Below are 10,995 nucleotides of genomic sequence, written 5' to 3'. Positions count from 1 at the left end.
AAAAAAAAATACTATTCCATCCATTTTCATTTCAAAAAATGAAGGCCAGACGGGGGCTATGTTTATTGTTTGATTGATCTACTTGCTTTATATGCTTACGATTAATAATAGATCACGCGTTCTAACTTGCTTAATTTAAGCTCTCTCTTTTTTCCGAAAAATTTAAAAATAAATTCGCCTCCCTCTTGATTAGTTATTTTTGGACGATCACAAATAAGATTGTAGGCTTTAGAACAGCCAATATTATGTGATCCAGATGAACAAACATTTCTAGTTTCAATAATATGTTTTTTCACTCAATACAAAATGAACCTACTAAGCCCCTGTGTTACGGTCATTCTTTGGGAAAAATGAGTTTTTGAATTATCATTTTTAAAAGAATGTATGGTTAAAAAGTATGAAAATTTTGGATTTATATGCAGAATATTTTATTGTGAAAATGTGTGATTGAAAATAAGTATGATAAAAAAAAGAGTTTTGAATGACAATATTAATATAATTGAAACATATACTATATTGAAAGTTCAATATCCAGAATATTTTATTATTTGAAACAGGGATCAATAATAATGCGAAAATATTGAGAATATCTATTGAAATATCAAAAGAAAATTCCATCTAATTAATTTCCACATATTTCTCGTTCGGACAACATATAAACAATGGGCCTTCACTTGCAAAAAATTGGGTTTGAATTTCCTAATATGCGGGGTCCTTTACAATTCCATTAACTATCTATTTATTATTTATATCTAATAAATACATCTATCAGATGATTGTATAGTGATATTATATATTAGCAACTTAATCTCTTGTCCCAGTGGACAAAATAAAAACTTTCCATAGTTGATGTGGTAGGAGAACATTATGATTTTCTAAAATAGAGAGAACTATAAGTAATGTTCTCTTACCACATCAGTATTGAGATTTTTTTAATCAATTTCATTATATATTAACAAATTGAAATTTATGAGATGCTCAAATTTAAATTATGAATATAATTTTTAGATTATACAATAAATATATGCGTCTAATTAATGCTGGTAAGCGAAACTTTTGATAAAAGTTGTTTGGGATGATGATAAATGGTTCAGAACCATTCTTTGTTATACATCATCTTGAATTAATTTCTTGATTATTACTATTGAGAACAAAGTGCTTCATATTTCTGTTCGGGGAATGCTATTTTATACGCAATCACTTCCCAATTATAGTTGGCTTCTAATATTTTTCATCTAATAATTTTTTACAGTCCAATGTATGTAAAATCACTCCACCACAATGCATTGAAATGAACAATAAAGAATGCTAAGAGTACGTGTTTAGTTTGAACCATTATAAGTTATCTTAAATTCTAACGATTTTTTATCTTAAATTCTAACGATTTATACTTTATAACTCAATTTTTCAATTGTCATTTTGATTTGACATTTCTGATAGCATTAGGAAAGAAATTAAGAAGTTGAAAATAATAAATAAAATGCATAATTATATTATTTAGATCCTCTCACAAGACATTTGAACTAGAAATTCAAAAGATAATTTATTTAGATGTATTTATTAATCAAAGAGATTGACGATATTCTCGTATACTAGTTTTAAATGTTTTAACTCAAATTGACATCCTGGAAAGAAAATCCATTAATATATTATTTTTTTATAAATCTATGACAAGCCTATAGGGAGATGATGTTGATTCTAAGACAAAAATCTTCAAAAGAAAAATGAGGCAAATAAGAAAGATGATCACATTTAAAAAAAGGCATATATTCTTGAAGAACATATAGATATATTTTTTTTTTTTTTCAAATTTCAGAAGATGTTCAACTACTTGAAATATTGAAGTGAAGATATCTCAATAAGTTAAGTCGTTATAAAAAAAGATATTTAATCGAAAAGAAAAAGTTGTTAACAACACTTTTATACATGTGTACTACATATTATTTGAATAATGAGGATATTTAAATAATTTTTTCGAAGCATACCGATGTAGAAATAATTGGAAAAATAAAAAGTTTTGATCTAGGCAAAATTAAACTTACTAGAGAAATAGAAGGTTTTGAACCTACGATCTGAATACCTACATGTGTAAAGCCAGTAGTAAATATGCGAAAATGAAATAAGAAAATCGAAGTTGTAAAATATACTATAAATGGCTTTGAATATAATGATTTTCACAAAAAGATTTGTACAAGCAGATAAAATTATTCTATAATGGATGCAATCACAAGTTGAGATCTTATTACAATGAAAATGCATACATCTAAAATGTGATTATAACCTGTTCATCTAGCATGAATGATAATATTTATAGTAAATTCCCAAAATATTTAATATTATGGAAGCATATATTTCAAGTTTTCAGAAAATAAAGAAATTAATATCTAAATTTGTCATTATTGATGTATAAATTGATGATTTAAATATTGCTAGAACTCTTGAGGAGCTTTCAAATGTACACCTAGCAGAATCCATATAATCAATCGATTTTCTTCTCTTTCCATCTAATTCATAACATCATGATATTTCTAACTTGCAAAATACATTTTACCTACTTGTTCAAAAGGTCCCTGATTTTCTGGATATTTGCCTAAAAACCACATAAAATTATTCATTAATAAAAAGAAAAATTAAGTGTAAAAATATGTAAATTGTCAAAATTTTAGGCCTAATCAAAATATGGGTAAAGCATTAAGCGATCACCTAAATAATTTTATACTTGTGTCCACTTTGACTTTATGCAAATGTATATGCAAATAAAATAAAAGAAGTATGCTAGAGGAATAGATTCAAAATCAGACTCAAAAATAGGTCCGACACGTGTCGATTCGGGATTGAAAAGTTTGAAAAATAAATGACATAACACCCAATCATTCCGTGCCACAGCTGCACATTTTTTGCATCCTTGTCCCTGAACCCGTTCAAGGGAATTATTCCAAAATAAAAAACATCTAAAATGTCACCAATAAAACATACTTATGAGAATGGAACACTATAAATTAAAAAAAAAACTAGCATTGAAAATTGTGGTTTGTTGCAGCGGCAGGTGAGACGGTTGCCCAACGAGTTTAGGTGAGATTCCAAAGGTTTAGAAATTTTATAGTTTTACTCCAAATACTTTTTTCAAATGAATATTTACGTCAGATTTTTCTGTCGAAATAATCAAAAATAAATTTAAATCATGGATCAAAATCCTGTTATTAAATAAATTATTAAAATAAAAAGATAATTATTCTTACTGCTGAAAAGGTGCGATAGTAATAACAACAAAAAAATTAAGATTTAAAGTTTTTTTTTCTTTTATGTAAATTAAAAAGGATACTTAATAAATTTAATTAATTGACATAATTTTCATTTCTAAATAAATTAAACTGAATAAAAAAAATTAAATATTATCAGTTTTAAGTTTTTTAAACATGAAAATAAAAATCCACGCAATTATTGGAGGAAGAGATACGATGAGCAATGAGAAGCTTCACTTTTCTGTCCCTTAATGTGTTTTCTTGCTGTATTGCACCAAAAAGAAAAGTTATATTGGCATTCTCAATTTACAATAAGAATACAATTTTATTTTAAATATAAAAAGAAACAAAAAAAGGAATATAACCTGAAAAATGATGCACGTACCCCAGGTGAGAAAGAGGTGGGGACGAACCCCACAATTCTTCTTTTTATTACGTGTGGGGCTCGACCCAAAACAGTGAGGGGGCCTCACAACCTCAGGTGAGAAAAAGGTGGGGATGGACCCCACAATTCTTTTTTTTTTTATTATGTGTGGGGCTCGACCCAAAACACTGAAGGGCCTCACAACCCCAGGTGAGAAAGAGGTGGGGACGGACCCCACAATTCTTTTTTTTATTACGTGTGGGGCTCAACCCAAAACAGTGAGGGGGCCAGGCCCCCGTGAACCGAGCTCCATATAACCCTGTACCAGGAAACAACGTTGGCTTGTAATTCCAGTGAAATAAACAAAAATGGATCGTATCTTTTTAATTAAATTATTAATTAACATCGGCGTTAAAGCAAAGAAGGATCCCCGTTTAAATAATTAAATACTCATAATTACGTATCAATACAATAATTTAAGTTAAAGAAAAGAAAGGAGCTTTTTTCGTTTCCATCATTTTCTCCCTCAAGTTTCCACCTTTTTTGTTTTGATTCAGCTTCACTCAAACAGAATTTGACTCCTTTCTATTCAAAGTTCAGACACAGTTTTCAATGTCAATTTGAATGATATTTTAAGGTTTCTGTAGTTCTTTATCAACACTAAAAAATAGAAATAGAAATGGAGGACAATATTTGTATTGAAACAATGCATCAATCAGCTCAAGAAGATGATAGAAATAAAACCCATCCCCATTTTAATCAGGTGAAGCTCTCTACTGACTCTCTGGGTGTAATTAGCTTGTATATGCAAGTAATTGGTGGTGTGTGTAATTGATTTTTTTGTGGGATTTTTGGGCAGGAAATCTGTGTGTTTTTATAATAATCCTAAGACTCGAATAACAGATCATTTTTTTAATTAGTTTTCATTTGCAGTTTATAATTTTATTTTCCATTGAATTTACAAAATACACTCACGATCTGATGTCTTTTGAGGAAAAATCTATAATTAATAATTTAAAAGTATCCAAGAGGTCAGAATTTGACGTATTTGCTGTAGTTTTAATTGAGATTGGTGCACCATGTGCTGCTCCGCGAGATCAGAGAAAAGGAGAGGAGCAGCTAAGAAGGGTTTCAGTATTTATTGACTAATCCAATGAAAAAGACAGTGATTTTCTTTATTTAGAAAGGCTTTACTTAGAAAGAGTCAATAGTGACAGGAATTACTTTAGTGTCTGTTTCTCTATCGATGAAATTAAAAATAGATTGGAAGAGAAACAGCAACAAATAACATCACTGGAAATATACAATTTCCATAATTCCTATTTTTAGTTTTTGCATCATCACTTAGATCATTACGAAATATTTAGGTTATTTAGTACCATTGCTGTATTTTCATGGTGGTGGCTTAGGTTATTTAGTACCATTGCTCTATTTCACAAATAACTACCATAAAGAGATGGATTTTCTTCTAGCAGGCTTAAATGTGATAAGTGATTATATTTGATTCTTGGTTGTAAATTCTTGAAGATAAAAATAAAATATAATGGTACTGTCTATCATATTTTGCTTTAGATTTGATGGTCTGTTAATATGGCATCAAAGTATGAAAATATTTTTAGTTCAATTTCATTTGGTCATTCAATGTATATATAAAGTTGGTTTTCATCACTTTGGTCTCGAAATCCATTTTATTGAATACAAGATTATTGATGCATCCAAATGTTAAAAGGATTTTGACCTTGCACATATATGTTATTAGAAAGAAGAAAGAGAAGAAGCCACCTTAATGCAGCAGAATACAAGACGGCCAAACCTCTCATCTTTGGAAATACCTGTGCGGTCTCTGGAGAGTACATTATATGATTTTGCAAAAATAGATATTCCAAGTCCTACTTCTACCAAAGCCGGACTGCCCCCTAGACCAAACTCTGCAAGATTGATTTCATCTGTTAAAAATATACTTCCCCAAAAGAGTGTCAGGGGTAAACACCCAACTCAGGAAGGTGAGAAAACAGTGCTCATTATCCCGGATACACCAATATCGGACAAGCCTTCAACTTCAAGGTCATTTTCTCTTAACAAATTTTTATTCTCTTCATCAACAAAAACCCATTCTTTACCCGTGACACCAATGGCAAATGCTGTACCTAAGCCCTTGGAGGAAAATCATGTGGATGGCCATTCTAAGCTACCTGTAAGTCCATTTCCTTATAATTGGTTACTAGCTACATAAAGTGTACTTCTGTTTTCTGCTCATCTGTTGTGTTTTCAATCATTTTAACTAAACTTTGTTTCCTAACAGAAACATGAAGTTCGAAAGCATATGACACGCTCATTTTCAGTTCCTGTAAATGTTAGAACCAGAAGTTTAAGGCAGACAGATTCATCTGGAGGTTTGATACGTGTAATATCAGCAGTCCAGCGGTCTACAACAAATGACGATGCCTCCCCAGATATATCCCCAGAAACAGAAGGTGTCAACATCTGTATATATTTGTGATTCTTTTGAATGTTGAATCCAACATTAATATCCATATGCTGTGAATCACATTTCATGTACGTGGTCAAACATATTAGCAATGAAAAGCACTAAGCATAAATTCCAAAAGGACCTTTATTACCTTGTTCTTTTTCATGGAACAATCGCCTCATTGGTAGATGTTTATGTTTATTAGTGGTTCTTAGCCTTCTGATAAATCGTAGATTGTGAATTTGACTTGGATCATATCTTGAATCAAATAAATTATTCAGCTATTTCTAACCTGAAACTACCTCTTCCTAATGTATGATCTATCTGTTTATATCACTTTCTATTTTGTTTATTCTCTTTATTTTGTCAAATTATTGTATTGGTTATTTATGATATGTTACCTATACACAGCCCAGGATGATTCTGGTGAAGACATTCCAGAAGAAGAAGCTGTGTGCAGAATTTGTTTTGTCGAGCTTGGTGAAGGAGGTGAAACGCTCAAGATGGAGTGCAGTTGCAAAGGAGATCTTGCACTTGCACACAAGGAGTGTGCCGTGAAGTGGTTTAGCATCAAAGGTAACAAAACCTGTGATGTTTGTAAGCAGGATGTCCGTAACCTTCCGGTCACATTGTTGAAGATTCAAAATCCTCCAACTGTTGTGAGAAGGTCCGCAGCTGTACTACAACAGAGGGAAATAACTCGATACAGGCAAGTTAAGCAAATACATGCATTTGTTTTGTAAATTTTAGCCTTTCTTCCTTGATTAATATTTTAGCAATCTCCTAATGTTTTTGCTATGAGCGAAAAAGAATTGGCTAATAATTCTTGCGTTTGATTTAAAAGTGGTGCTGAAATTTATGCTTATGAGATTTACACCTCTGATTGCTTTTGACACTGCTGAATCTGAGACGTCAATTCAAAGTGTAGTTTGTAATAATACCATGCTTAACCTTGAAAATTCTAACTTTGTTTACAACCAAATACTATTGTGACATCAAAAGCACAACCGGATCTCCTTTTTCAGAAATTATGTATTTAACTGCATAAACTATACTAATGAGCTTAAACTAACATGGACTCATTCCAATCATCAGTTTATGAATTAATCACTAGACAAGACCTTAAAAATATTTTCTAAAGTGTATCAGTAAGTCCTTTTATGATTTTCATTAAATCAAGAAGGTTGCAGTTTCATAAGTGTTCGCTTGTGGATTTATCTAAATCCCACCCATGTTAATGCGCTGTTAATATTTATTTGCGTTTTCTGATTTCTTAATTATAATATGTTCCCAATAGAAAATTATTATTAGATTAATTCATTAATGGTGGAAATTTACAGAGCCCAAGTACAATATGACCTATAGTTTGATGCTTTCTCTACATTAAAGTCAATGTTTACATTTTTCTTTTTCCATTCATTGCAGGGTCTGGCAAGATGTTCCTGTTCTTGTAATGGTCAGCGTGCTTGCCTATTTCTGCTTTCTAGAACAGCTTTTGGTAATTTTTTAGCTTTCATTTTTCATGTTTGTTTGTGTATGTGTGTGTTTATGTACGCAGGGCATCTGGCTTGTCACCTATTTCAATGATCACTTACTGAAACTCATTTTTCTAGTTTACTGCTTCTCTTGCCTCCATATAAATACTTTTGATCCCTCCGTACGTTGAAAGAGAAATATAAAATCTTCATTGGATCGTGACATTACTTTTAATTATGGTGAATAAATGAACTTAAGACAGAATATTTTCCCATTCGATTTCATCTAGTGTAGGATATCATTTTCTGAACCTTCTTTTTTCATGCTCTCAAGTTCACATTACATTAGAATTTTGTATGTAATTTGTAGGCAGATAACAACTGTCACTCCAATCTAAAAGAGACAATCTTCATAGGTTTTATGAGATACTACTATTAAATATGAATACATAAAATGCAACTTCCCATTAGATGTCATCTCTAGAAACTTTCTATTTTGCATTGACATATTAGAATTTTTGAACGTAACATATATGCGGATAACAATAGTATTTAGTGCCTCGGTGTCGAGGGCTATGCATGCTAAAGCACACCATCACAAATCGTAATACAGCAAGAGTGAAAGGCAGGCTAATGCAGGGACTGAAAGACACCATGGAGATTTCAATGTAGAGAGAGCATGCTAAGCAATGGAGATTGTGTATTGTCATTGGGGATTGAAAAAGAAGGCAATATTTGTCATAGCATAGATTATAGGCTATAGATATCAACTAGATAGATGGAACTTGTACTGATGAATCATATCATGTGCTGCAGTGGAAGAGCAGGGAAATAAGTGACACAACTTCTTATTGAATTTTGGGGAACGAAACGATTACAGATAAGAGGGCTACAAACAGGAAGAAACTATTCTCCCTACTACTCTTCTTCAACTCTCAAATTTCACCTGCCTACCACTACCAGTTGTCTCTCTATTTATAGATCCTTTCTAACTTCTTGCCCACCCCAGCCTGCTATTACAGAATTTGTTGCTGCACATTCTTCTCAATTGTTCTTGATCCTACTAGAATGGGTATACTTGATTGGGGGTCTATCACATTTCTAAACAATTTTGTGGCTTACAATTGTGGTGTATGCATATGTTCAGTAAATGTTCTTGCTGTTAAATTTGATTTGTGCTTGTCATTGTCCTTAGTGGTCTGAACTGAAACAGGTGTCCGACATGGGACCTCGAGCTCTTGCCATCTCTCTGCCTTTCTCTTGTGTTTTGGGTCTTCTTTCATCCTTGATAGCTTCTACTATGGGTAAGATTTAATGATTGTTCTCGTTTCCTGCACTCATTCTATAAGTACTGTATTTATCATTCTTTTATGTCTTTATACCTATTGTAAATGAGATATTTTCTTATGTTAAATTCTTTATTTAATCTATCTGATGGAATACCAAAAAGGATCATGCATTTGGAATTCATATGATGTGAAAATTGAGAATCACCTAGAGTGAATTAAGAAACCATAGATCTTGTGGAAAATCTCAATTGCATATGTAATAGAAAAACTTGTGCGCATGAAATTCTGAAGAGATAATAATGAATGCGGGAGGATCTGATGAGATAATAATTAACGGGGGAGGAAATTTGTATGGTATATGAACACATGTGGTGTAAGTTTCGTATTCAGACCCTGAAAGGATAATCAACAGGTTTCCTTGAGCATAGATAGGCAATATGCATTTTCCTCAAAGTAGAAGAAATATACAAATCAGTAGTGAGTTTGCTCAACAAAATTGCGCTCCATTGTAGCTTATCTACTGAGAGACTGAAACTTTTCAATGCTTCCTTTATTTCTTCAAATTAATAAAGGGTTGATGTAGACAGACTTTTAAGAACGTCAGGATGAAATTGCCTACACTGAAAATCATGTTGATTCTGGCTGTGAAAATAGTACTTTGTTATTTTGGCAATTAAGAGGATAGGCTGATTAGAGAAATGCAGACGGAATTTGATTTTGTTAACAAAATTGTTTATTGTATCCAAATGTGCATGTGCATGTGCATGTGCATGTTTATTAGCCAAATTTGTCTTGGATTACCAACATAACTTCTTATCAACAAAAATTATTTATGCCTGAACTCTGATGATTGATTAAACCCGTGTGAGAGCAATTTTAAATTCAGTACTCAAGTAAAATTTTGAATCAGATGCATTGTGCTCTAAAATAGTTTATTCTTTCTGGGGCTTGCTTTATTGTTTGAATTTGTTATGCAAAGATAGAGCTGCAAAAGCATCTCTCATTTCTTGGAGATAAAAATATACAAGTCAGGTGATCCCGAAGTCAAATTCACCCTTTATATCTCAAGTGTATTTCCCAAAGTCAAATTATCACACTCTATTTGCTATGGTCTCAAGTATATATCTCGTCTTTTCTCTTTCATTTTTTTTTTCTATTATTTTAAAGATCAATGTTCGGATTAAGAACTAGAATGACTCGTCTCATTGTTCACACTTGGCAGTGAGCAAGAGTTACATATGGGCTTATGCGTCATTTCAGTTTGCAATAGTGATCCTATTCGCTCATATATTTTATTCCGTGGTAAGTAAACCTTCCTCCATTTTATGTAAACTGTCCTTTCTGTTTTGCATTTTCATTTTTGGCTTTCGGGATATTGTTTTGTTAATTCCATCTAATCTAACATTCAGAACTGGGAATCATAACATGATATCGTGCTTCAAAATGTGCAGCTCAACGTAAATGCTATTCTATCCGTGCTGCTTTCTTCTTTCACGGGTTTTGGAATTGCAATTAGTACTAATTCACTTCTTGTGGAGTATTTGCGATGGAGAGCAAGTCGTCATCCACAGGCTTCCCAGCAGAATATAAATGGCGGTGTGCAATTGCATCATCAGCAAAGAGAACAACACCACCGGCGCCACCATCAGAACCCGCCTCCCCACAATCATCAACAACATAGTCAACGTCAAAACAATCAAGAGCAACAAAATCTGTCAGCACATAATGTTTCTGTTGGATCAGCTGAAAACACTAGGCAGCTGGAAACTCTGATGCAGAGTGTATGAACCAAATATTGATAAACTTTTAGGTATTTTGCATTGTAATAGCTTTCATGAAGTTTGAAGGGTTTAATATGGCTTCAAATTTTGGGATTTATCTTACTCGTACTTCTACATAAAAAGTGGAAATTATTCCTGTTTAAAGCCTAAATACTATTATATAGTTTACCTAATTACGTTTTAACAGAAGTTTACTACTATATCTGGAGGCAAGTTATCCCATTGTTCCTTTTTTTTTTTTTTTTCCCGTATTCTGTTTGTACCTTCTATGTGGTTAAAATCAAACTGTGTTCTTGTCGTAAGAGGAATATTTGCGGTGATCTACGAATATGGATCATCTAAGCTTGTACTATTTTCGATGATCCTGATGAATT

The 10,995-nt window shown here is 32.1% G+C and overlaps 1 protein-coding gene across 1 annotated transcript; it reads left to right on the top strand.

The window, feature by feature from the left end:
* The first annotated feature begins 4,009 nt into the window (after positions 1 to 4,009).
* LOC111409338 lies at positions 4,010 to 10,794 on the top strand. The gene is made up of 8 exons (XM_023039387.1): positions 4,010 to 4,369; positions 5,366 to 5,800; positions 5,909 to 6,080; positions 6,488 to 6,785; positions 7,502 to 7,574; positions 8,765 to 8,855; positions 10,063 to 10,142; positions 10,292 to 10,794. Exons 1-8 carry the CDS (start codon positions 4,286 to 4,288, stop codon positions 10,625 to 10,627), a joined length of 1,569 nt encoding a protein of 522 aa, XP_022895155.1. The 5' UTR covers positions 4,010 to 4,285; the 3' UTR covers positions 10,628 to 10,794.
* The last annotated feature ends 201 nt before the right edge of the window (positions 10,795 to 10,995 follow it).

Source organism: Olea europaea, chromosome 14, assembly GCF_002742605.1.
Source record: "Olea europaea var. sylvestris chromosome 14, O_europaea_v1, whole genome shotgun sequence".
Taxonomy (NCBI): Eukaryota; Viridiplantae; Streptophyta; class Magnoliopsida; order Lamiales; family Oleaceae; genus Olea; species Olea europaea.
The sequence above is the reverse complement of the archived record's forward strand: the minus strand, read 5'-3'. Positions and strand labels throughout refer to the sequence as shown.